This window comes from Tenrec ecaudatus, chromosome 8, assembly GCF_050624435.1.
Source record: "Tenrec ecaudatus isolate mTenEca1 chromosome 8, mTenEca1.hap1, whole genome shotgun sequence".
NCBI lineage: Eukaryota > Metazoa > Chordata > Mammalia > Afrosoricida > Tenrecidae > Tenrec > Tenrec ecaudatus.
In genome coordinates, this window is record NC_134537.1 from 58,805,917 (window position 1) to 58,833,878 (window position 27,962).

Here is a 27,962-nt window from a genome sequence, read left to right on the forward strand (position 1 = left end):
ATGTATTTTTAAAATATTTACATGAATGTTATTTAAATAAATCAGCAAAATTATTAATTAATGACACTATATAGTAATTAATATTAGCTCAAGTTAGATAATATCTGGGAGCAAAGGATAAAGATATTTTATAATATTTTAACCTATGACAGCAATTTAATATACTTTAAAAAATCTTTCATTAGATATGTACAGTTAGTAGATCACAGTCAGTGATTTTCAAAAAATTTTACTGTGATGTGGGTGAAAGTTTACAAAGCTAATCAATTTTCCATTAAACAATTCACACATATTTTATTGCATTTGTTTTATTTGAAACCATTGTGTTAGTATCTGTTAGCATCCCATTCTATAATTCAGTCTTATCAAGCAGTGTTGTACAGTTGCTACCACAATAAGTTTCAAAACATTTTATGCCTCCTGTACTCCTTGATATCAGCTCCCCTTACCCCTCACTCCCTTGCCACACCCTCCATGAACCCGATTACAGTTATTGTCTTTATAGATTCACCCATCCTGAGTTTCATATATCCCAAAACATAGAAAAACATAACTCAGTAAAGAAGGCTACCAAAAATGACAAAGTACAACACAGATAAACCTCAATATGAACAAAACCAGAAAATGTTAAAAACCAGATCATGCATAAAGTGTATCTAAAGGGAGGTAAAATGACTACATTTTAACCATTCAAGTCAGCCTTATCATTTTAATCTTTTGTAATCCCCTCTATAATATTCTCTGTCTGGCAACCAGGTTACGCCTGTCCTTCCATAGTGGTTAGAAGGAAATCATCAGAGGCTTATTCCCTGCGTAGATTCTGTGGATGTATTTTGGACTTCCACTGTCATCCATCGCCTTCGGCATACCGGAGTCTCAAAGTTTAACTGACATTGTTTACTCCTTTGGGTTTGGATTATTGTTGCCATCCAGCGGTATGGTCCTGCAGTGCATGACGACCTGAAGAAAATGAATGGCCAGTGGACTGATGACCGAAAGGCACATTTTATTTCCAATGTACAGCTTTACATATTGATGAGGCAAGGGTGCATACTATGCATACTGTAATAATAACACCGTGATAAAATTGCTCTAAACACAAACAATTCCTTGTGACTAAGCTTATCTTAACAAATTCAGCTGTGTTCTCTGTGTACACAGGGCATCTCGGAATTTGGAAAACATCATAAGGACACAGTGTCTTTAAGCACCCCAGAGAGTCCCTAGTACATTTGAGTTAAAACGCAGTGACTCTATAGATTATATAATTTATAAACCATGGAGCATAGGTGTTGGTGGGCTTCTTCCATGGCTGCTTGTTTGGAAACAAGTCTTTAAGTCCCCAAACACTGTTCTATCTGATAGCGGGGCACCATCAAATTTCCTCATCACACTTTGCTCTAGCACCCATATCTTTCATGTTTTTTTTCATGAGGGTGAGTATAGAGCAAGGCCATGTCATAAGAACTAATTGTTTTCAGATTAGTGTTAGGATTAGGTGTGAGACCAAAATCCATTCCTAAATCTATATTTTTATCTGCCTCTGGTTAACCTGAGAGACATCCTTATTATTTTATGGTAGTGAATCTTATAAATCATATTCCTACAGCATAAGGAGCTTCTGCTTATGGTGTGATTGGTTATCCCATGGTAATAATTTAAAACGCAATTGAGAAAGTGAGATTAAACAAGAGTAGACTAACTATAAATCTCAATATATGCATTATTATACAGAATAAATCCTTATGTGACTGGGTGTTATTTACATAAACAATGGGAAGCTTACATGCAAAATTTACAATAATATTCATTGCCATTATAAGACATAGGTCTGCCAGAACAATACATATCTCACTACAGCAAGTAGGGCCTCAAAGTAGCAGGTAAATGCTATTCAGCCTACTGACAGTTAAATACTCTTGGTACAGCCGTGTTCTATTCCTACATAAACCATGTCGTTTCAGCCTTAATTCTTCGGGTTATAGGTGTGTTTGAGATAGAGTCTAATTTACCTAGTGGAGTTTCCACATCACATCCCTCTGCTATGACCTGTGGGATGTGTTGTGAGCTTTGAATATCCAGGGATCAATATTCACGTGTTTTATGACACATGGCCTGGGTTCCCAGGGAGTGTACATCAACTCGGACCAATGTGGCCTATTAGGAGCACAGTACCAGGCATACTCCATTTAAGGACTCCAAGGGTCCTTGAAAGTATTATTAATAATCCACATCACCATCACCCTACCCCACAACCCCTACCTCCTTGCTTGGAAGTTGTTTCTCCCATTTATCTACCAACAGATATGCACATGTCTTCAAGACATGCACAAGTGGTCACCCCGCCCTCAACACCAGAAAAGAGTGTCGCTGGGTGGAGCTATCATAGAATGCACTTTCCACCCTAGGTGAGCAGCAAGCAACTTGCACTGGCTGAGTTAGTGTACCCAGTGGCATCGCCTGGGAAGGTTCTATCTGGTCACAGTGAATTTTTTTTTGTAAAAGCAATTTTGCTTTAACCTCATTTTTTGTGATGGCCGATTTAAGAGACCATCTGTGGGGCTGTGAAATTTGTTTCCTGCTCAGGAAAAATGCCACAGAAACTCTTGTGATGTTGAGCACAGCTTACAAGTGGGAGAAACCCTTGTGACCCCTTAATAGATGATAGATTGTTATTTTTTCATATCTCAAACCAACCACTGTCTCCCTTCCCCACTGCTTTCTGTTGTTCTTCCCCCTGAAATGGAGGGGGGACATGGTTATGTTCCATTCATTTCTATCTGTTTCCCCTTAACCCCTCCTCTGTCCTCATTCCCCCGACCCTTTTGGTATTGCTGTTCCTCATCCTCTTCCTGGATTCCCTGTGTCATGAGATTTATCTCTTGCCAATACTTAAGTACATGTTCCCGTCCAGTCCAGAATGGGAAGCAGCAATGGGGTCATGATAGTGGGGGGTGAGGAAACAGGTATAATGCATGATCCGTAGGTGCTCTACTGCACCTTGATTGACTCATCCCTTCCCTGCAACCCCTTTGTGGGGGGCTGTTCCATGGTCTACATAGGAGCTTTGGGTCTCTGCTCTGACCCCTCATTCTCAGCACCCCATTTTTGTTTGTTATGAATCTTCTGATGCCTGTTACCTGGTCCTGATGACACCAAATGAACTCACCAGCTGGTGTGCTTCTTCCATGTGGGCTGGTTACTTCACTTTTAGATGGCCACTTGTTTAACGTCAAGCCTTTAAGACCCTAGACACTTTATCTTTAAATAGCCAGACACCATTTGCTATCTGCCACATTTGCTTATGTACACATCTTGTCTTTAGTGATTGTGTTGGGGGCTGGGGGTAAGCATCACAAACTGCCATTTTGTTAGAACAAAGAGTTCTTGGGTTGAGAGAGGGTATGAGCTGAGGCTCAAGGCCCATCCAAAGCCTCAGTGTATTGCCTTATAAATATATGTACATAGGCCAATACCTCTATTTTTATGGATTAATGTATTTACATAAGTACACACCTCTGTTAATACCTCTATCTTTAGCTTTGCTTCCTAGAGCCTAGCTGTTTCCCTTTGCCTCCTCCTGCCCCACCATCATGTTCCCCCTTCTTCCACCTCTTAGTACTCCATCTCAGCTACATTGGTGTTGCTCTAATACCCACAGGATCTCTATAACCTCCTAGTTGTTGGTTTTCATCCCCTAGTTGTTCCCCTGTCTATGGTGATGTTGGTTCACCACACCCTTCCCCCCACATCCCTCCACACTTTCTCCCCACAAGACCCTCCAAGGTCACTGGCCCTGTTGCCATCTCCCTGAGCTTGCTCCCCATGTCTGTCTTCCATAAGTAGACAAACCAGCAATGTCCTAGACCAAACAATATGACAACAAAAGATTTAAAAGAGGAAAAAATAAACAACAACAACAAAAATGTACATAGTTCCAGGTCTGTCTGCTGGCCGTTATGAATCTCTGTCCCCTGGGCCTGGGAGAGTTGCGGGGTCTGCCCCTCCTAACGCAGTCTATTTTGGGGCCTCTTTAGGGGCTTTGTGGATTGGCTTTGCTCCAATTACTGATCTGTTATGCTCCCTTCTTGGTTTGTTCCTCTATGGGGGATTCAGGCCACATTATCTCCCCACCATGCGTCCACATTATTGTCCACCGTCGCATCACGCTCCAGTGAGGGGACAACATGTCTTGAGTTGTTGGCAGCCCTACAGTCTTCTCTGTGCCGAGCAGCTCCGTGCAGGGACATCATCCTCCAGGCTGGGGGTGTCAGTATGGAGTCTAGGCCGACTGACCCTTTCTCTTTTTCCTTCTTTGTTTGCTTCCGTGTGGGTGTGTTAAGTCAGCTCCTTTCATCCACCTGAATTAGTGTTGTTCTTTGTCACACATAATTCTATGCTAGGGGTCAGGTTGGCTCTGGTTGGGGCCAGCCCTGTAGCCCAATTTTTTCATACAATCCTCCACATGATTACGTTGCCCTCCTGGTTTGGTGGGCCATGGTGGGGTCTGTGTGCACACTCCCAATTCTGTGGATACATAACCATTACTCTCCCCGTAGGTGGGTTAGTGCCCTGTTCCCCCCATACCATCATCTCAGCCCCCCACTCCTTTTCTCCCTCCTCCTTCCCCCCTCCCCTTCTCTATGTTGGATTCACATCTACCTCCTTGGGTTTTGTCTGACCTCCACCTGACTGCCTGTGCCTCCACCTATATATTGTGAGATAAGTGTCTTTCCTTCTATACCTACTGTGCTGATCATACTTACCTCAGGGACTCATGTTATACCTGTTCTTTTGTGATTGGCTGACCTCCCTTAGGATAATTTCCTCCAGCTCTTCCCATGAAGTGACGTGTTTCATGTGATCATCTTTGCTTTTCAGTGCTGCATAGTACTCCATTGTGTGTATGTACCAGAGTTTACTAATCCACTCATCTGTTGATGGAAATTTAGGTTGTTTCCAGCGGTTTTGCGATTGTAAATTGTGCTTCAATAAACACTGGGACTCAGACGACTCGTGTTTTATTTCTGATCTCTTCTGGGTATATGCCCAGTAGAGGGATAGCAGGGTCATAAGGTAAATCAATTTCCATTTTCTTTAAATATCATCAGATCGCTTTCTACAGTGGCTGTGCATATCTACATAACCACCAGCAGTAGAGGAGATCTCCTATTTTGCCACATCTCCTCTAACATATGTTGCTCTCTGACTTTCTGGTTAGGGCTAACCTCAAGGGTGTTACATGGTATCTCGTGGTTCTTTTAATTTTCATTTTTCTCATGGCAAATGATCGGGAGCACTTTCTCATGTGTTTATTGGCCATATGGGTGTCCTCCCTAGTGAAATTTCTTTTCAGTTCTTTACCCACCTCCTCAGGGTTTTAACTCTTCTTTGTGCAGGCCAGGAGCATTTTGTAGATTTTAGTAATAAGCACTTTGATGTGTCATTGCTAAAGTTCCTCTTCTAGTCTGTGGGCTGCCTTATCACCCTCTTGGTGAAGTCTTTTGAGGTGCACAGGTCTTTTATTCTTATTAAATCCCACTTGTCAGTTTCCAGTTCACCTGTGTGTATACACTTCCCGATTGCGGCGATGCTATGAATTCCCTGGGCCGATGACTTAGGTTAGTCCCAATTCCTTTGTTGATGGTCCTGATGGTTTGGGGTTGTACTTCTAGGTCTGTTATCCACCTTGAGCTTGTTCTTGTGCATGGGGCAAGGTAAATATCATGTTTCATTTTAATACATGTGGATATCCATTGTTTCTAGCACCACTTAATGAGAGCACCCACTTGATGTTTTTGGAGCCCTTATCGAAGACCATTTGTCTATATGCTGATGGTTTTATTTATGGACTTTGGGTTCTTTTCCATTGGTCTGAGTATCTGTCATTATGCCAATACCATGCTGTTTTGACCACTGAGGCTGTGTAGTAGTAGGTGTTAAAATCAGGTAAAGCGAGTCCTCCAACTTTGTCCTTCTTCTTGAGGAGTTCTCTGCTAATTCTGGGCTTTTTCCCTCTCCATATGAAATTGGTGGTCAGTTTTTCCAATTATTTGAATAAGGTTCTTGGTATTTGAATCGGAATAGCATTGAACTTATAAAGTGCTTTGGGTACAATTGATATCTATACTATGTTGAGTGTTCCAATCCATGAGCATGGAATGTTCTGTGGAAGTCACTTTTGGCTTCCTGCAGTACAGGCTTGTAGTTTTCCTTGTATATGTCTTTAGGGTTTTTTAAATTAAATATATTCCTAGGTATATCCATCTGTTCTTGGCTATTGTGAGCGGTACTGCCTTTTTGATCTCCTCTACCATGATCCTATCTGATGTGCATCGCAAACTGATAGACTTCTGTTTGTTGATCTTGTATCCTGCCACACTTCCATGTGCCTTTATCACTGGAAGTACTCCTCTGGTGGAGCTTTTCGGATTTTCAATGTACAGAATCATGTCTGCAAATAGCAATAGTTTCACCTCCTCCTCTCGCGGTTGGCTACCTTTAATGTTCTTCTGCTGTCTTATGTTGTTAGTTAGAACCTCCAGTATAGTATGGAATAGAAATGGGGACACGGGGCATCCTTGTGTGGCCCCGTTTTTCAGTGGGATTGTTTTCATCCTTTCTCCATTGACAACGACGTTGGCTGTTGGCTTTTCGTAGATAGCTTGTATTAATTTGAGGAATTTTCCTTCCATTCCTAGCTTTATGAGTGTCTTAATTAGGAATGGTTGTTAGGTGTTGTTGAATGCTTTTTCTGCATTTATTGATATTATCATGTAATTCTTATACTTTTTGTTATCAATGGGGTGTATAATAGTTGTGGTGTTAAACCATCTCTGCATCCCTGGGATGAATTCTACCTGATCATGGTGGATGATATGTTTCATATCCTTTTGTATTCTCTTGGCCAATATTGTGTTAAGGATTTTTGTATCTATGTTCGTTAGAGAAATCAGTCTGTACTTCTCTATAACTGTGGGATCCTTGCCCTGTTTTGGTATCAAAGTTATACTGGCTTTGTAGGCTGAGTTTGGGCGTTTACCATCCTTTTATATGCTCTGGAATAATTTGGGAGGATAAGTGTCAGCTTTTCCATGAATTCTTGGTAGAATTCCCCTGAGAAGTCATCTGGTCTCAGGCCTTTTTGAGTTTCTTTTTTGTTTTTGTTTGGTTTTATTTTGTAGCTTTTTGAAAATCATATCTATTTCTTCATTCGGAATGAATTTGTTGAGGTTCTTGACCTATGTCTGGGCTAATCTAAGGTGGGACTGTTTTCCCATGTATTTATCCATGCTTCCCACATTTTTTAATTCATTAGAATACAGTCTGAGATAGTTAAAGTTTATTGTGCCAACCTGGCCGATAAACACATGTGGGGTTAATTGAAGGGTGGAGAGATAAATGGCTCAGTGAGCCTTGCCTTTCTAGTTCTCGGGTCTCTTGCTTTCTGATAGTCAGACCAGGGTGCCTTAGCCAGTTTCCTGCTTCAGCTTGCAAGGCTTACTTCCTGCAAGACATCCCTGAGGAGAAACCACATGGACATGCTCCGATGCAGCCCTGGGTGCTGGAGCAGCCGTGTGGAGACCCCTGCCAGTGCTGAAAGCTTACACGTTCACTGATTCGGCTTTCCTCCTTAGGTCGGCATCATTGCGTGTGTATTGTGAGATGGAGGATGATTTTGTGGATTGGTGTCAGACGTATAGGTTAACGTTGGACTTGTGTGCTTGGGCAGTACTGGGTTGGGATGTTTTCTTGATATGCACTTACCCTTTATATAAAACTCTCTCTTATCTATATGAGTTTCTGTGGATTTGTTTTTCTAATGTACCCAGACTAACACAGTCCTTCATAGTACTTTGTTATTATCCTTTTAATTCATTGAGGTCTGTTGTGATTTCACCTATTTCATCCCTCATCCAGGCTGTTGATGACTGCTCCTTCCGTTCCTGAGTTAAGTTCACCAGTCGTCTGTCAATTCTGTTGATCCTTTCATAGAAGCAGCTTTTGCTGAATTAATCTTGTGCGGCATTCTTTTGTTCTCCCACTGTCCTGATTTTTATACTTTTCTTTTGCCATTGGAGGGGTTATTCTGTTGACTCTGTTCTAATTGCTGGAGGTTTTAAGATAATGTATCAGTCATAAGCCTCTCGTCTTTTTTCATATGTGCATTTATTGATAACAAGCTCCCTCTGATAACTGCTCTCCCAGTGTCCCATAAGTTTTGATACATTGTATTCTCATTCTCTTTAGTTGCTAGAAACTTCCTAATGTCCCTCTAACCTGGGCCAGTGCCCATTCACTCACAGAAGATTACTGTTCATCCACAAGTTGTTTGCCCTTGTTTTTCTGGTCATCCTTTTACTAATCTCCAGCTTTATGGCATGGTGATCTGAGAATGACATCTGAGTAACCTAATCTCTGTGTGTTCAGATTTACTCAAGCTTGGTTTATATCTCAGCATGTGGTTTATTCTCAAAAATTAGACATGTGAGATTGAGAAGAATGTGAAATTTTTTGCTCTGGGATGGAAAATTCTATAAATGTCTATCAGGTTCAGCTGCCTAATTGTATTGCTTATCTTTATAACCTCCTTGCTGAACTTCTTTCCCAGTGAGCCATCTTTCTCTGATAGTGGTGTATTAAAGTTACCTACTCTGATTGTTAAATCTGTGAATTCTTTTTCCAACTTTCAAATAGGTTGTGTGACAAATTTTGCCAGTCCATTGTTAGAAGTATAACTATTCAACATGTTAACTGGTTCCTGGTTTACTGGTACTTTGGGCTTCATATAGTGCCCCTCCTTCTCTCTTTTTATGGTTTGAACCTTGAGGTCAATTTCATCAGAGATTAGGATTGCCACCCCTGCTTTTTTAAAATTGCCATTTGCCTGGTATTCTTCCTGCCAGACTTTTATGCTTAGTTTATGTGTCTCTTGTAGGCAACAGTTTATTGAGTTATATTTTCTGAACCAGTCTTCCAGCCTTTTTCTTTTAATATATTAGTTGAGGCTGTTGGAAATTATTATCATGATCTGTGGATTCATTGCTGTCTTCCCAAGTCTTGTGTTTTGGGTGTTTTCCTATCTCCATATCAGTGCTCTGTGTTTGTATGAGGGACTTCATTCTTGTTGTCTTTTCCTTCTGAGGCCTTGTTATCTTGGTAATTGTTGTCTGCATGTTGGCTTCTGGATGGAGTTGTGCTATATGGTGGTCTCCTACTTGTGTTTGGTGGATGTTGGTCCTCTGACCATAGTGAGTCCACCAGTATCTTCCACAGAGTTTCTTGTTTACAGCACATTCTTTGACTTTTTCCTTTTCCTGGAAGACCCTTATCTCCCCATTTATCTTAATGGATATTTTGGCAACTTAGAGGATTCTTGGGCAGGTTTTTTTTTTCTTTTAGCTTTTGGAAGAGGTTACTCCACTCTCTCCTCCTCTTCATGATTTCTCATGATAGATCTGCGCATATTCTTACCTGAGCTCCCTTGTACGTGATCCTCTTCCATTCCCTTACTGCTCTTAAAATTTTTTTTTCTTGGTTCTCGAATTTGGATATTTGAACTATTTTATGCCTTGGCGAGTTCTTCTTGGGGTTTAGTCTAATTGGTGTCCTGTCTGCTTCCTGTATGAGTTTCTTATTCTCATTCATTTGCTTCCAGAAATCCCTCCACTATTTTAGCTGTTGAATGGTTCGTAGTGTCCTGCTCTGGTAGACCAATTATTTGAATATTGTTCGTCTTCATAACAGCTGTCATTGATCTCAGGTTATCTTCCTCCTCTTTTATTATCCTATTTGACTGTCTTTCTAATTTGCTGAACTCTGCATGAGTGTCTTCAAGATTGCTGATATGGTTCTCTGTCTCCTCTAGTCTATTCATAAGTTCCAAGATCTTGTTTGTAGCTTCTGCCCCCTCAGCCACTAACACTTGTATTTTCTTTTGGTTTGTGGACTTCATCCCTTCTATTGTGGAGTTTATCCTCTCAATTGTAGACTTAATCACCTCTATCATTGCATTCTTATTCTGTGTTGCTTCCCTCCACTCATGTATTACTCCAAGGAGCCTTCTGAATATTCCTTTTTGTGACAGATCCACTTGTAATTCTTCTATGAGCATCATTAACTCTGCTGTTGTGTTTTGTTTCTCTGTTTGTTTGGTTTTTGTTGAGAGTGATGTGGTTAGCTGCTGATTCCTTGACCCCTTTGTGGATATCGGTGCCATGTTTTGGGAGACCAGGGGGCAATGAACTTTCTTTGTGTTACTGATAAGGGTGCTTTTGGGGGCTGCCTGTGGCTTAGCATAGAGGTGGGTTAGATACTGTGTAGTCAGGGTTCCACAGTGATTCAGTGGCCAACAGTGGTGAGGAGTTTCAGTGACTGGAGTGGGCTAGAGCTTGTATGCAGGCCCCTGGGATGCTTTGAACTGGGCTGTTAGGCCACAATTAGCAGCCTTTTTCTTTTTGTTAAGATGCCCAATAGAAGGCAAATGTGGGGGAGGCCTCACTGCCACAGGAAGGGGTGCTGATCAAGGGTGAAAAACCCTACGCCTTGGTGCAGGTGTCTGGGGAGAGCCTCCACATGGTTGTGGTGCCTGGCATTGGTGCAGACACCAGTTGCATCAATAGGCAGGGAACGCCATGCTGGTTTGGGACAGGTGGCTGGTGCCCTGGGAGTGCAGGAGCCCCGTTTGCAATGATAAGGCCAAAGGGGGTGGGAAATCGGCAGGCACTGGCCACATTGGGTCCTCTCACTCACCACAATCCTCCCACTAGTCCTGCTGGACATCAGACCTGCCGTAAACGAAAGCACTCTCAGTATGCCCACAGGTGCTTATGATGAAGTTTTTCCAAGCTTTCTATTTAGAGGTAATGGAAAGATTACATAAGTGTGTGACAAAAAGGCCAGATTGGGGAGGGTTTTGCCACCATGAAAATGCACCTGCTCTTGCAGCCATCTCAGTGTACCAGTTTTTTTGGCAAAACACAGCTTGCATCTCTTGCTCCACACACCTCTCTTACTCAGCTTACTTTGCTCCATGGGACTTCTTATTGCTCCTGTGAGTGAAGTTGGATAAGGAAGGACAGCAATTTGAAGATGTAGATGAGGTGAGGAAAAAAAACAAGGGAGGTGCTCTCAGACATCCAAACAGATGAGTTTAAAAAATGTTTCCAAGAATGGAATAGAAGACTGGATGAATGTGTTAAGTGTAATGGAGAGTATTTTGAAAGTGATAAGGTTGTTTTGAAAAACAAATTAAATACATTGCATTGGAAAAGAGCTATGCTTTTTGGGGGGTACCTCCTGTGTGCTCCCCTTTTCCCTTCCTGACTTCATTTCTTATCAGTATGTGGTAGGAAGGTCTGCTAGTTGTGGGGACCTTGTCATATCATTGCATGGCAGCCACTAAACAGTCATTCTCCCCTCGCCCTTCTCAAAAATCTGATCCCAGCTGATGTGGCCCTCCTGTTCTGCCAGTCCTCACAATAAAACAACACTCTTCGCTCTCAGGTGTTTTCCCCTTTTCTTTGCTCTCCGTGCCTGCCTTCTGAACCTTACCCCTGTGTAAATGCTGCTTTTCATTGACCTTGTTTGGCTGATTTTTCTAAGGAATGCATACCCCCTTGATACTGATGTTAATGTTCACATTGTAGACCTGTGTATGAATGTTAAACTATGGAGGCCTCTTCAATTATAGACTTAAATGATATCTAAGAGCTTCCACCAATCTCTATTGGACCAGTAAGACTGATTTTTAATTTGTGTCCTCATTTTTATTCCACTTAATCCAGGAACTCCTATTGTGATCTCTTTCAGAGAAATTAGTATAAGTAATTAGTATATCAGTAATAGTGGTGAAGCATCATCTGATTCTTCTGCTTTCAGAGTCATGGATGTTGAGGTCTGAATGGTCAATTAATACTTTAGACTAATTATTTTCAAACATCTTCAATTTTTGCATCAGACAAGTAAACACCAACAATTGTACTTCAGATGGCCACTAGAAGCTTCTAATACCCTAGCTAAAGAAAAGAAAAAGAAAAGACCCTAGTCCCTAGTCACCAAAGGAAGATGTATTACATCTTTGTTGGATAATGTTACTCTATTTAACATTTATGCATCCAAGACAATGACCCTGAGACATAAAGCTAAGCAATTGATTCTCTCAGGGTGCTTTGCTATCTATGACTAAGAACTTTTCATATGTGTCTCCATTCATGTAGCTTTTCATGCATGTATTTGCAGCACATAAATGCATATGAGGGGTTTCTAAATGTTCATGGAAAAATTCTATTATCTTTCAATTCCATTTTTCCATGAACTTTTTGAAGGCCACCTCTGTCAAACCCATTATGTATATTTTTTTAATTAGAAAATCATTTTATTGGGGGCTCTTACCACTCTTATTACAACCCATACATGAATTGTATCAGGCATATTTCTACATATGTTGCCATCGTTCTTTTCTAGGCACTTAAGTTTCTTTCTTTTTTTATATTAAAAGAGGCATTTTTATTTTAATTAATATAACAAAGCCTTCTAAATGGATCAGTTATTCGCCATTGCTATTCTTTTGCTTTTTTCCCCAATCATTTTATTGGGGACTCGTACAACTCTTATCACAATCCATACTTACATCCATTGTGTCAAGCACATTTGTATATTTGTTTCAATCATTCTCAAAACATTTTCTTTCCACTGGAGCCCTTGGTATCAGCTCCTCATTTTTCCCCTCCCTCCCCCACCTCCCCTCACGAACCCTTGATAATTTATAAATGATTATTATTTTGTCATGTCTTACACTGTCCGACAGTCTCTCTTCACCCACTTTTCTATTGTCTGTTCCCCAGGGAGGGGTTTATATGTAGATCCTTGTGATCAGTTCCCCTTTCTACCCCACCTTCCCATTACCCTCCAGGTATCGCCACTCTCACCACTGGTCCTAAGGGGTTCATCTGTCCTGGATTCCCTGGGTGTCCAGTTCCTATCTGTACCCGTGTACATCCTCTGGTCTAGCCAGATTTGTAAGAGAGAACTGGGATCATGACAGTGGGGTGGGTGTGGGGAGGGAGGAAGCATTAAAGACCTAGAGGAAAGTTGTTTGTTTCATTAGTGCTATACTGCACCCTGACTGGCTCGTCTCCTCCCCGCAACCTTTCTGTAAGGGGATGTCCAGTTGCCTACAGATGGGCTTTGGGTCCCCACTCTGCACTCCCCCTCATTCACAATGATATGATTTTTGTTCTTTGATGTCTGATACCTGATCCCACCGACACCTCGTGATCACAGAGGCTGGTGTGCTTCTTCCATGGGGGCTTTGTTGTATCTCAGCTAGATGGTCACTTATTTACCTTCAAGCCTTTAAGACCCCAGATGCTGTATCTTTTGATAGCTGGGCACCATCAGCTTTCTTCACCACATTTGCTTATGTTTATTTTAAAACCTAAATGCTTGCACAATTTTGCCTAGAAAATAATATAATTTCAGCCTATATTGACCACTTACATATTTCTTAAGTTTGCTCATAGGATATCTTTAAAAGTTAGTATATTTTTATATACGGAAAATTTTCTTTTGTTATAATGGATAGCTACTTCTGATCTATCTGTTCATTACCAGAGAATATCTACAATTTTATTTATAAGTTCAAAAATGTTTACTTAATACTAAGAATATGTACTATGAGTAAGCCCTCGCTTAAAGGTTGAGTTCTAATAATAGTATGCCCATCCTCCTTCAGGAGCTTACATTCTCAGCTACTCAGTTAACATCGCGTCAGTTCTCACGCAGGGCCACATCCTGTGTGTCAGAGTAGAATTGTGCTCCTTGGAGTTTTCAATGTCTCAGTTTACAGAAGGTGATGACCAGGCCTTTCTGCAGAGGTACCGCTGGGAAGACAGGACCCTCCAGTCTTTTGGTTGGAAATCAAGAATATGGACTGCTTGCATCATCACCCAGGCGCTCCATTCTCAGAACTCCAGAATTTAATCTTTCCAGTTCCTTCTGATCCCTCTTCTTATTCATTTCCTTTAGAAGCGTACACACTCTTCCTCAAGTTTTTCTTCTGAGGCCCCGATTTCTATTTCCCCCCTGTGGCCAAGGGTCCTGTCTTCAGCGCCAACCCCAGGGCGCGCCCCCTCGCCCGCCCTCGCCCCTCCAGCCCGCCAACCGCCGGTGCTCTGGGAGGAAGCCCGGGAGCTGTGCGTGGCGGCTCGGGCTCGGCTGGGCTCGGCTCAGGCTCTGGCGCAATCCGCGTCCCGGGCGGCCGCCGTGGCTCCGCCTCCAGGGGGAGAAGCTGGGGGGTGGGGGCGGGCGCTGGGGAGGCGGGCTGGGCCCTGGGGGTCCCGCAGCCCTCGAGCGCCGCGTGCCCAGGCTGGATGTGCGCCCCAGGTGGAGGCGGGCTCCCGCGAGGGGCGCCCCCAGACTGCCGGCGTGGCAACCACCGAGCGCGGGTCCCCATTATGCATTTGTAGTTGTAATCATTCACTTTCTGTCTGTCGTTAAGCTCCATCCAGTTGATTCGGAGTTTTAATATCCTTGTATATAACAACAAAACACTGCTTGGACTGTACCGTCTTACCTGTTTGACCAATTTCAGACTTAAGACATCCTTCAATTTCTTCATCACTAGCTTTAGTGTTTGTATTTAGTGGATAATGGGGATGTTGGCTAGATTTCCTTGTATTTGGATAGCTGTTATCCTGTCATATTGCACTTCCAAGTCCATCAATATTATGAGGTATTTCGCAGACTCTGTCATTCATCAGTGCCACATAGTATTCCATCCTGTGTATGTACCTAGTTTGTTTATTCATTCATTCTTGATGGTTACTTAGGTTGTCTCCACCTCTTTTGGCTTTAGTTGCTATGCGGTATTGTGAATGTATCCATTTGTGTTTCTCTTTTGTCTGGATGCATACCCAGGAATAGGATAGTGGATTGTGTGGTACTTCTATGACACACTTTTAAAGGAAACACCATTTCCTACAGTGATTTTCCATGTAAGAGAGAACTGTATAGCAAAGAGCATTCGTACATTAAGAAAACATCCCAACCCAGTCCAGATCAAGTCCATTAGTCCAATATTAGCCCATAGGTCTCATACCAATCTATAAATTCCTCTTTAGACTCATGCAGCACACGCAATGATGCTGAATGCCGGAAGATCACAGGCCAGTTGGTGGAAAGTCTTGTGGATCCAGTGGTGGTAGGAGCATCTCTGTGCTAGTGTGGGTCTCCATGTGGCTCCTCCAGCTCCATGTGTCTTGTCAGCAGGAAGATGACGCAGAGAGTTTCCGTACGTCTGGTTTCCAGTGAGCTGCTTATCTCCTCTGCGCCTCCAAAATGAGATCATCAAGCTGTGACCTGATTGACAGGCTCAACTCCACCCCTTTGCAAGTTAATTATGTAACTGCCACACAGTCCCACCAGTGGTGAATGAGGTTTCCCAGTCTCTGCATCCTCTCTAGTATTTATTTTCTTTGTTCTTTTTTTTAAACATTACTATTAATGATGAGGTGTGATATAACCCATTGTTGCTCTGATAGAACTCATTGCTGACTTCTGTGGAGTCCTGGTGGTATAGGATTTTGCATTAGGCAGCTCACCACAAAGTCAGCATTTTAACCCACTCACAGCTCTAAAGGGAAAAGGTGAAGCTGTCTGCCCTTGTAAAGATGTATCCCCTATGGAGAAATCCCACTATGTCTTATAGGGCCACTAGGACTCATGATTGGCAGCAGAGGGCAGGAACGGCTAATGATGTCAAACATTTCTTCATGAGTTCTTTAGCCCCTCAGTATCTTCTTTGGTGAAGTGTATACTCTGCCAATTTTATAATTGGATTGTTTGCTGTTGTTTACATGTGTTGAAATGTTCTATAAATTTTAGAAAATATTCTCTTTTCCAATACAATGCTGCCAGGAATTATCCCCCTGAAGCTAGGTTCTCTTTTTATTCATTTGGTGATGTCTTTTCATGGATGTGCATGTTAGACTTGTTTCAAGATGCCAACCATCTAGTCTGTCTCTCATCGTTTGTATTGTTTCAGATGTTTGGTAAATTATTCATTCTACATATGAAGGGTCTTTAGGAATTCATGGGGAAAAGATTAAATTAAAATTAAATGGAAATGTTCCATAAACTTTTTGGGGCTCCCTCATGTTAAAGTCTCTGAGCTTACTCCCTATTTATTCATTAATGATTTCTGTAATTTTAGATTTTGCAAAGGAGAGCATTTCTTTAACAGATGATTCTATAACACTGGATATCCACAGCCAGAAAAATGAATCAGGAGCCATATCACTCATCATCAACAGCAAATAAATCAGGGTAGATGTGCCTCTTTTCCATTTAATAAGTGTACGTCCTTTTCCAAAGATCAACTATCCAGAGGTAGATAGATTTACTTCTGGGTTTTTAACGTTATTTCACTGGACAATATATATGTCAATGTACAGTACCACACTGTTTCAATTCCTTTAGCTGTGGAGAATGTTTTGAGATCAGAAAGTGCGAGTTCTCTTCATTCGTTCTTCTTTATTATTGTTTGGCTTCTTTGAGGTCTACTTCTTTTCCACATAAAGTTAGTCATTGAATTTTCCAGGTCATTAAGGAATTGATGATGGAATCTATATCTGGAATATATTATAGCTATAGGTTTCTTTTAGTGGTATTGACATTTTCACAGTATCAGGCCTCTTGATCCAAGTGACATATACACTTCCATTCATGACAGTAAATAAACTTTTCTACTTACATGTCTATGCATGCATCCACTTATAGATCACAGTTATTGCAGGATTGCACATAGAACAGTAGTTACATCTGATTGCCTTTAACTCTTGCAAATCTATCAAAGGAATAATCTTGATAGACCTTCTCAAAGGACATGGGATGGTCATGGGGTCTTAATTAGGAAGAAATCTTAAGAAAATTGCAAACTGCATTGGTGGGAAAAGGCCAAGAAAATTGCACTGAAGTTTTTGTTTGTTTTTTTTCCCTCCATAACAAACACCTGCTCATTCCTTTAGGTAAGCAATGATTGCCTATAAGAATTTTACTGGGAAAGCTTCCCTGCCTCACCATTAGGAAATCTTACCTCATTCAAGCGACAACATTGATTTCACCTCTTTAGATAATTGCTTTTATAATTCAAAGAACACAATCCAGTATTCTCAAGGGTAACAAAACTGCCCTTTATATGCGGTGTGAATCAAAGACTGCAGAATTTGGGGGGAAAGGGTTCGAATGATGGAAACACCAACTTCAGATGTGTACACATCTAGACCAATGTTTTCCAAAGTGAGTGATGCTGCCACCTGGCGGGAAAGTGTTGTAATGAAACTGAGTGAGGTGCAGGTGGGCTGAAAAATCAGATACCTAAAATTGATCCTGGATTATAGTACAAAGCACAAAATTTCTTCATTGTCTTAGAGTAGGACTGAGGTCTTTTGTTTTATACTTTTGAAAGGGTGGTAGGCCAAATAAGTTTGGGAATTTATGACCTAGATGGAGGCTGCCTTGAGAAAATAACTTCACATATTGATGTTTTTGTTTAAGAAAATATTTTTGTGGTTCTTCTTATCCCGGTATGTAAGTCTACTTTTGTTGCTTGTAATTTTATTTCTATAGGTTTTTGTGGCTCTGGATAGACTTATTACTAAGAAATTTATGTTTTGTTAATTATATATCTTCCCGATTTTCTTTACAGAGTGCTTTTTGTTAGTGGAGATGAATTCTAATAAATTTTGCTTGTTGGACATATACGCTGACATTTTGCTGAATCCTCCCATTAGTTCCAGCAATTTTCTTGTTGTGTTGCTATGTGGTTTTCAATGTAGTGTTCTTGTTAGGTGTCATGGAGTCAGTTCTGAATCACAGTGACCCTATGTACAACGAATGAAGTAAGGGCCAGTCTTGCTCCATTCTAAGAATTGTTCTTCTGCTTGAGATCATTGTTGTAGCCCCTGCATCAATCCATATTGTCAAGTTTCTTTTTTTGGATGCCCCTCTACTTTACCAAGTGTAAGGTCCATCTCTAGGAACTGGTGTCTCCTGATAACATGTCCAAAGGATGTGAGATAAAACTTCACAATGCCTTTTCCCTAAGGAGCATTCTGGTTGTACTTTTTCTAAGACAATGTCTATTCTTTGGGCAGTCCATAACATATTCAATGTTCGTCAACAGCACCATGATTTAAATGCATTGCTTCTTCTTCAGTCTTCATTATTTAATGTCAAATGTTCACATGTATATATTGTTGTTATTAGATCTTATCAAGTGGCTACTGATTCATAGTGACCCCATGAACAACAGATTGAAATACTGTTCAGTCTTGCACTGCCTTCTCAATTGGTATAAACATTTTATTAGGGGCTCATACAACTCTTATCACAATTCATACATACATGAATTGTATAAAGCACATTTGTACATTCTTTGCCCTAATCATTTTCAAAGCATTTGCTCTCCACTTAAGTCCTTTGCATCAAGTTCTCTTTTTCCCCTCCCTGCACGCTGCCCCCCCTCATGAGCCCTTGATAATTTATAAATTATTATTTTATCATATCTTGACCTGTCCATTGTCTCCCTTCACCCATTTTTCTGTTGTCCATCCCCCAGGGAGCAGGTCACATGTAGATCCTTGTAATCGGTTCCCCCTTTCCAACCCACCCTCCCTCTACCCTCCCAGTATCGACATTCACACCACTGGTCCTGAAGGGATCACCCGCCCTGGATTCCCTGTGTTTCCAGTTCCTATCTGTACCAGTGTACATCCTCTTGTCTAGTCAGATTTGTAAAGCAGAATTGGGATCATGATAGTTGGAGCAGGGAGAGGAAGCATTTAGGAACTAGAGCAAAGTTGTATTTTTCATCAATGCTACATCGCACCCTGACTGGCTTGTCTCCTCCCCGAGACTCAATTGTTCTTATCTTTGAACCTATATCTGTGAACTGTTTCCATCTTCCTTGTCAACGGCCTTTTTTTTAATACCATAGTTTAGATAGGCCACACCTTAGTCTTCAAAGTAACATGCATGCTTGTCAGCACTCTAAAAGTTCTTGTGTATCACATTTATCCAATGAATGCATCATGTGATCTCTTGGCTACTGTTTCCATGAACATTGACTGTGGATCCAAGCAAGATGAAATCTTGACAGCTTCAATCTTTTCTCTGTTTGTCATGTTACCAGAACTCTAGTTGTGAGGATTTTGACTTTCTGTACATTGAGGCTTACAACCCTCTACTGAGGTTTACAACCCTTGAGCCTCATCAGCAAGTGTTTTAAATCCTCTTCATTTTCAGCAAGAAAGATTGTGTCGTCCGCATAACTCAGATTACTAAGCAGTCCTCAATGAAATGCTGATGGCTCATTCTTCGTATAATCCAGCCTCTCTGATAATTTACTCAGCATACAAATTGAATAAGTATGGTGAGGGGATACAATCCTTATGCACACTTTTCCCAATTGTAAACTATGCACTATCCCATCGCTCTTTTGACACAATTGCCCCTTGATCTATACGTGAGCACAATTAATTTTCAGAAATTCCTATTCTCCTCAATGTTATCATAGTCTTTTATGATACCCACCGGTGAATGGTTTTGAATAGTCAATAAGACACAAGTAAACATATTTCTGGTGTTTTTTTTTTTTTTTCATTTTATTTATTTTTTTTTTTTAACAATTTATTGGGGCTGATACAATTCTTTACACAGTTCATACATATACATACATCAATTGTATAAAGCACATCTGTACAGTCTTTGCCCTAATCATTTTTTTTTCTCTTTTCTTCTTTTACATTTTATTAGGGACTCCAACAACTCTTACCACAATCCATACATATACGTACATCAATTGTATAAAGCACATCCATACATTCCCTGCCCCAATCATTCTCAAGGCATTTGCTCTCCACTTAAGCCCCTTGCATCAGGTCCTCTTTTCACCCCCGCCCCTCCCTCCCCTTTCCCCCCTCCCTCATATGCCCTTGGTAATTCATACCTCGTTATTTTGTCATATATTGCCCTATTCGGGGTCTCCCTTCCCCCCTTCTCTGCTGTCCCTCTCCCAGGGAAGAGGTCACATGTGGATCCTTGTAATCAGTTCCCCCTTTCCAACCCACTCACCCTCCACTCTCCCAGCATCGTCCCTCACACCCTTGGTCCTGAAGGTATCATCCACCCTGGATTCCCTGTACCTCCAACCCTCATATGTACCAGTGTACAGCCTCTGTCCTATCCAGCCCTGCAAGGTAGAATTCGGATCATGGTAGTTGGGGGGAGGAAGCATCCAGGATCTGGGGGAAAGCTGTGTTCTTCATCAATACTACCTCACACCCTAGTTAACCCATCTCCTCTCCTAAGCCCCTCTATGAGGGGATCTCCATTGGCCGACACTTGGGCCTTGGGTCTCCACTCTGCACTTCCCCCTTCATTTAATATAATATATATATACACATACATATATACATATACACATATATACACATACATACACACACATATCTTTTTTTTTTTTTTTTTGCATGATGCCTTATATCTGGTCCCTTGGGCACCTCGTGATCGCACTGGCCGGTGTGCTTCTTCCATGTGGGCTTATTTGTTTCTGAGCGAGATGGCCGCTTGTTCACCTTCAAGCCTTTAAGACCCCAGACACTATCTCTTTTGATAGCCGGGCACCATCAGCTTTCTTCACCACATTTGCTTGTGCACCCATTTGTCTTCAGCGATCCTATCATGGAGGTGTGCAGTCAATGATATGATTTTTTGTTCTTTGATGCCTGGTAACTGATCCCTTTGGGACCACTCGATCACACAGGCTGGTGTGTTCTTCCATGTGGACTTTGTTGCTTCTGAGCTAGATGGCCGCTTGTTTATCTTCAAGCCTTTAAGACCCCAGTCACTATCTCTTTTGATAGCCGGGCATCTGGTGTTCTTTGATTTGAGCTAAGTACATCCAAAATCAGCAATGATGTTCCTTTTTCCATATCCTTGTGGTATCTGGCCGGAACCTCTTGCAGCTCTCTTTCAATGTACTCCTGCAAACACTGTTAAGTGATCTTCAGTAAAATTTTACTTGCATGTGCTATTAATGATATTGTTCTGTAATTCGAGCATACTGTTGGGACGCCTTTCTTTGGAAGTAGTACATATATGGATCTGTTCCACTCAGTTGGCCAGGCAGCAATCTATCCCAAATTTCTTGAGATAAGCAAGCAGATGCTTCCAGTGTTTCATCAGCTTATTAAAATATTTCAACATGTATTCCATCAATTCCTGGAGCCTTGTTTTGGGATAATGCCTTCAGCTCAGCTTGGACGTCTTCCTTCAGCACCATTGGACGTCTTCCTTCAGCACCTTATTCATGTATTACCTCCTGAAATGCTGAAATAACTCCTAGCTCTTTTTCATACAGTCACTCTGTATTTTTTCCTTCATCTTTTGATGCTTCCTGCATGGTTCAATATTTTGGCCATAGAATATTTCAATATTGCGTCCTGTGCCTTAATTTTTTCTTCAGTTTATTCAGTTAAGATATGCTGAGCATATTCTTTTTTTTCTTTCAGTTTCCTAACTCTGGGTCTTTGCATGTTTTATTGCCATATTTTCCTTTGTCTTCTCAAGCAACCCTTTCCAAACGTCTGTTCAGCTCCTTTACTTGATCATTTATTATATTTGTCTGGGCTATTCTAGGATTAAGAGCAAGCTTCAAAGTCACTTCGAACATCCACTGTGACCTCTTCTCTCTCTTTTGCCTTTTGAATGACGTTTTGCTTTCTTCATAAACGATGTTCTCGATTTCCTCCCACAGCTCATCAGGTCTTCTGTCTTTAGAGCTTTAGAAGTCTTTTCTTGAGGTACCATCAAGATTCAGATGAGCTGTACTCAAGGTGGTATTTTGGCTCTCATTGACTCGTTTGAAGTTTTCTTCAGCTTTAGCCTGATATTACATACAAGGAATTGATGTTCTTCCCATAGTCAGCCATTAGCCTCGGATTAACTGCTGGTATTGAGCTTCTCGGTGACCTCTTCCCACAGATCTTGTCAGTTTGATTTCTATGCATTCCATCTGGAGCAATTTTTGTGTGTTGTGCTTTTCTAAAAAGATATTTAGGACCATTGGTCTCGCCAAAGTCTGTCATGCAACCGCCTCCTTCATTTCTATCACCAAGGCCATGTTTTCCAACTATTGTTCTTTGTTTACAATTTTTGCATTCTCATTGTCAGTAATTGTCAATGGACTGAATGCTGGATTGATTACATACTGAAGATTGCAGAATTTTTCATTTTCTTTACGACTAACTTTAGTGGTTAGTCCATAAATGTGGATGGTATTTATTTCTGTTGTAATGACTGAATTTCTTTGTATGCTGATAGATATTATCCTATCACAGTAAATTAGGTTGTACTTTGAGATAAATCTGGAAACATTCTTTTTGAAGATGAATGTGTCAGTATTTTTCTAGAATTTGTTATTCTTGGCATAGTAGACGATATGATTTTCTGGTTTAAAATGGCCAGCGCCTTTCTGTTTTAGTTCACTGATGTCTAGAATATCAATCTCCATCCATTCCATTTCATTTTGACTTCTAATTTTCCTAGATTGATACTTCTTCCAGTCCAAGTAACAATTATTCATAGGTTATTGAGATTTTTAGTTCCCCATCAGCAAATGAAGTTCCTGAAGGCTTTCTTCCCTCAGGCCTTCCTCCATCCATGTCATTAAGCTCAACTCAACTCAGAGAAAGCAGCTCTTCCTCGGTCATATTTTATGTGCCTTCTGACCTGAGAAGCTTATCCTCTAGCACTCTCTCTGACAATGGCCTGCTGCTATCCATAAAGTTTTCGGGAGCTAATCCTTCTGAAATGGATCACTGTCTTCATATGGAGACTGCTGAAACCTGCTGACTTTGGGTGACCCTGCTAGGTTTGAAATATCAGTGACACAGCTTCTGATTGCACAGCCACACACAGGGCACCACCACATGACAGACTGAGATTAGTAGTGGTTCTTTTTTTTTTTTTAGTAGTAGTGGTTCTTATGCAAAGGATCAATCCATCTGCAAATAGAGATAGCTTTGCTGCTTCTTTGCCATTTTGGATGTCTTTTGTTTTGTTTTTGCCTTATTGTTCTGGCTAGGGCTTCCAATACAACATAGAATAGGAGTGGTGATAAAGGGCAACCTTCTCTTTTTCATGTGTGCAAATTCTCTGAGAATAATATTGAGCATTGGTTTTGTTTATATGCTTTTAATTGTATTGGGGAGTTTCCCTATTTTATTCATTTGTTGTTGTTCTTGTTGTTGCTGTTGGACATTTTTATCAAGCATGGGTGTTGGATTTTATTAAATGGATTTATTTGTGCTGTCACTTATGATAATTACTTTTCTACTGCAAGTCATCCTGTTATACCTGGTACAAATTCTATTTAGTCATTATGTGTTATTTTTTTTTATGTGTTATTTTTTTAATATGTTGTTTGGTTAGGCTGACTAGGATTTTGTTGATAATTTTTGCTTCTAGTTTCATGAATGATAAATCAAAGTTGTTACCATATGACCTGTTCCAATTCATAGCGACCCTATATAGTGTTTCCAAGGCTGTAGATCTTCACAGGAGAAGAGAGCCTCATCTTTGTCCCACATCACTGTTGGTGGGTTTAAACTAGTGACCAGTTATAAGTAGTCTAGGGTTTCTCTTATTGTGTTCGTCAGAGCGCTTTAAAGTGTCCGCTAATGCATGGTAAGTTATGCATTTTAAAGTAATAGCACTTAAGATATTTTAAAAATAACTCATCTGGTTTCCCCCAGGATGTCACCAATGTGATATCTCACATTTTGGATTAAGGATGAATTTTTAAGATTCCCTAACGTTCTCAGCTATATCGTTTTTACTTGTAAGCAGTGGGACTTTCTGAGTAAACCAAAAACCGAAACCTGTCTTCTCCAATAATGAGCTTGACCTTTTAAAAAGTCAATATAGAAGCGCTGTGGCATCATGCATTCAAGACTATGGACAGCTTCTAGGTTAACTGATATCTACAAGTGGCTGCCCATGCTAAGGCTCCTTACTTGAGGAGTACTTTGGAATGTCTTTCATTCTAACATCAGAAACCAAATAATAATCAGAATCCTCACCCGGCTTTCTTTTTCAGTACTCCATTCCTTTTCTATGCAAAGATCATATTTTTAATATCAAGAATTAACTAAATATCCAGGAAAAATATCCCAGCCCAGTCAAACTCAAGCCCCTAAGTCGGACACTAGTCCATCAGGCCCTCTTCAGACGCACACAGCCACGTGCAAGGATGCAGAATGCAGGAAGACCACAGGCTGGAGCATGCAAAGTCGCACGGAGCTGAAGTTCGTGGAAATATGGCAGGACTTTGGCATCTTTCAGGGTGTCCAGCAAGCAGTAAAGTCGAGGTAGAGAGAGAAGGGGAGGGTCTCCAGGCCCTTATTATGAGAAAACCATGTCCACAGGGAGGCAGCATCAGGCTGCGACCTGATTGACAGCTTGGATACCACCCCTACATTTTTATATATCTTCAAGTTGGCATAAAATTATGTAACTTTCACACATTCTGAAGATTTAACAAAGGAAGTCTGTGAATTTGTAAATGAAATTTTATACTGACATACCTCTTTTAATTTCAATATAGTCTGTCTATGGTTTACAAAATGATATTAGAAGTCACAGCCCTACGCACACACACACCCCAGAAACTAAGCCTCCAACAGAAGATGAGTTGCACCAACAGGTAGGTCAACTTTTAAAATGACTTGGCCATAAAAGTAATTCCTGTGAAGATCAGATAAGGAATGTTAATAATAAATATTTGAAAGTTGGTTTTTTAAACATGATTTACTGTAGCCTGTAGAATATTTTAATTACTAAGGAATGAAATTGTTTAGTTTTAAATTGTCTAGTTATCTGAATTTGTATGAATGTATGGTAGTAATTTTCAAGGCTTTTTTATCTTAAATTTTCATATCCTTTATCTCAAATTAAATAAAAACATCACTGATTTATAGAAATCTCAAACTCTTTAGCTGTTTTGTATCCCTGGATTCTGTATTAAAATGGAAAGGACAACTGGTTGGAAACATAGAGTCATGCATTTCCTCCATCCAATGATATGACATGATTTTCCCCAGAGCAATTCTTAGCAAATTCTGGCTTTTATAAACCTCATAAAATTTCTCCATTACTGGCACTGGATTCATGATACATGTTGCTTCTTCTTCCAACCATTAGTTAATAGTTTGGATTCTAATTTTTAACTCACAATAAAATTCTGGGTTTTATATAATTTCATAATTCAATCTCTTGGTTAGATGAACCATGGAACTTTATTTTCATTTGATTCTATTTTTATTATTTTATTAAAATATTATGGTATTTATAAATAACAAATATATTTTATTAGTATATCTATAAAACCATGAAAGAAAAGTAGTTCCAAGTATTTTTAATTAAAGGTTTTTTCTAGTGTTATTATTCATGTGAAGATTTCTCAAGAATTATTGATAGAATTAATTATTTTACAACACATGTCATTGATGCTTTTTTGAAAACTTTTAAGTAGTAGACTTTACTTTTAAATTATACTAATAAATGAAAAGGAAGTTATTTTTTGAATTAAATACTTGAGAGAAAATGTGATTCTATATTTGATGTTTTTAAATAGTTCATAAAACTTTAAATATAATTTTGCTGAAATATGTAGTATAAATACACAATTCTCTGAAGCAAGAAATAAAACCAAAAAATTGTTGCCATTGTAAAGTGATATTGGTCATCTTTCATTCAATCTGATTTAAATTTTTTGTTAATATTTTCTAAGCCATTTTTAAAAACTATGACTTAGAATACACATTTGTTAAAAATTACCCACTTCTGTTAGAATTTAGAAATGAAAGGTGTGAAAACATCATTATTTGTGTAACTATATCTATAGCCTTTTTTTCAGATAAAATATTGGCAAATACAATTAGATAGACATCGGTTAAAAATGTCAAAAGTTGCTGATAGGTAAGTATTTCAAAATATTTACATAAATGTTTATTTTCAAATAATAGTAATATAAGTTGAAAATGATAAGAGAAATGGGAGAGGAGCAGAGACAAATAATCAGATTCCTGGAAGAATGCCCCCACCCTAGAAACCTTTCAAATAACTCTCTTGGTAGAAATCAAATGTCCTAATCATTGTAGAGTAATAGCTAAAGGGCATTTAAGAGATCTGAATCCTATGGAGTATATCTCCAGGGAGTTATACTGCAGTTGAAAGAAATGATACATTCAATTTACTGATTACTTTCCAGCAACTTGGGTCCTCTCTCTTAATTCTTTTGAATATATGCCATTCAGTGATTGCTTGATGTCAGAATTTGAATTAGTAATTGAGGAGTATTTTCTATTTTTCCTTTAAATCAGTTTATAAGGTCAATATATTCTTCAGCTTTGGGAACTGATGATCAAATCTTTCCTTTCCAATATTTTCCCCATTTCATTTCATCTTTTTTTCTTTACTTCTTTTTAAAACAGACTTTTTTAAATGAAGTTTTGTTTGTTTTTTTTTTCAGTGATTCCCATGTAAATTTCTTTGTCAAATATTTTCCCCTTCTTTCTCCACGTTGGTTACAATCAATTCAGTTATGGGTACACTGGGCTAGTTAGGATTGGAGCTAACTCAACACTTCTCTTAAAGTGACCTCTTCTATTTGGCTCCATTTTAATAGAGGAGTGTTGACTCATCTGGCCTAAGTGTCAAAAGAGAGGGGATGCCTAACTGCATGTGCTTGCCATTGTGCACATGTTGATGCATATAAGTTGCTAGGATGTAAAATCTACCATTGAATTTCATGTTTTAAGTTAACAGGATTCTTTACCAGATACTTTTATCTCATTTCTCTTACTTTGTACTGAGTTTAATCTCAGTCAGAGAACTAAAAAAACCTTTCCTCCCCACTTCTCCCTAGTCTACTAAGTTACACGGAACAGTATTTAGAATATGACCCATTTCTTGTGCCACCTGACCCTTCTAACCCATGGCTGTCTGATGATACTACTTTCTGGGAACTTGAAGCAAGGTATGGGCATTTTTTCTCTTTCTAAATATATCACTCCCTTTCATGGCCTGGGTGATATAGGAAGAAACCTATAATTAATTAACTAGAAAATGTAATTTTATACTTGTGCACATTGGTCCATGATATAAATTTGTTAAGATGATGAGTGTTGTTCCTTAGACATTTGCATTGAAATTTGTCTTGCTAGAAAGACTGCAATAAAATCGGAGTTGCAATGGTTTTGAAGATGGACTAGTTAAAGTTGGGAATCATCAGTTCTTGAAATTCAGCTCATTGCTTTTAAATTGAAATTCAACTCATTGCTTCCTTGAAAATTCACATTGTCAAAATCCCATGCTTTCATTCAAAATTAATGTTGAATCTGTATCTACTTAGGTCCAATTCAAGTATTTCATAAATTAAATTTTAAAACAAAATGAATTTATCATAAATGCTCTGAGTGAAACTGATAAGAGGCTGACCTCTCGAGATAACAAACATGTAAGTTAGAAGAGCCCATTGCTTTCATGAGTTATACCATAAACTTGACAGAGTCAAAAAAAGGCTCTTTACAAAATGTGTATTTAGTTCTATACTGAACTTCTCTTGATTGCATTTATGGGCCTCAATTTTTATAAGGAATTCCTAGATTATGCAAATCATTAATACTCTTTACTATTAACTAAAAGATTTATGATGTGAATTCATCAATGATGCTTCAGAAGAGAGACTACCTCTGGAACAAGGTCTTTTAGATCCGTTTCTGAGCAATCAGATTTCAAACCCAATGGAACATCGTTCTACTCTAACACTGCTGGGATCACCAGGAACCAGATTTGACTAAATGGCAACTGGTGGTTGTGGTTTCTTCTGCTCCAGCCAG

At 39.8% G+C, this 27,962-nt stretch overlaps 1 protein-coding gene across 1 annotated transcript in view; it reads left to right on the plus strand.

Annotated features, from left to right (window-relative positions):
- The window catches only part of RGS7 (regulator of G protein signaling 7), a 348,752-nt gene that overhangs the window by 284,060 nt on the left and 36,730 nt on the right, over positions 1-27,962 (plus strand). Inside the window, exons 10-12 of the mRNA XM_075555677.1 lie at positions 24,668-24,766; positions 25,979-26,040; positions 26,990-27,100. Coding sequence (XP_075411792.1) covers positions 24,668-24,766; positions 25,979-26,040; positions 26,990-27,100 — 272 coding nt within the window. The remainder of the gene's footprint in view (positions 1-24,667; positions 24,767-25,978; positions 26,041-26,989; positions 27,101-27,962) is intronic.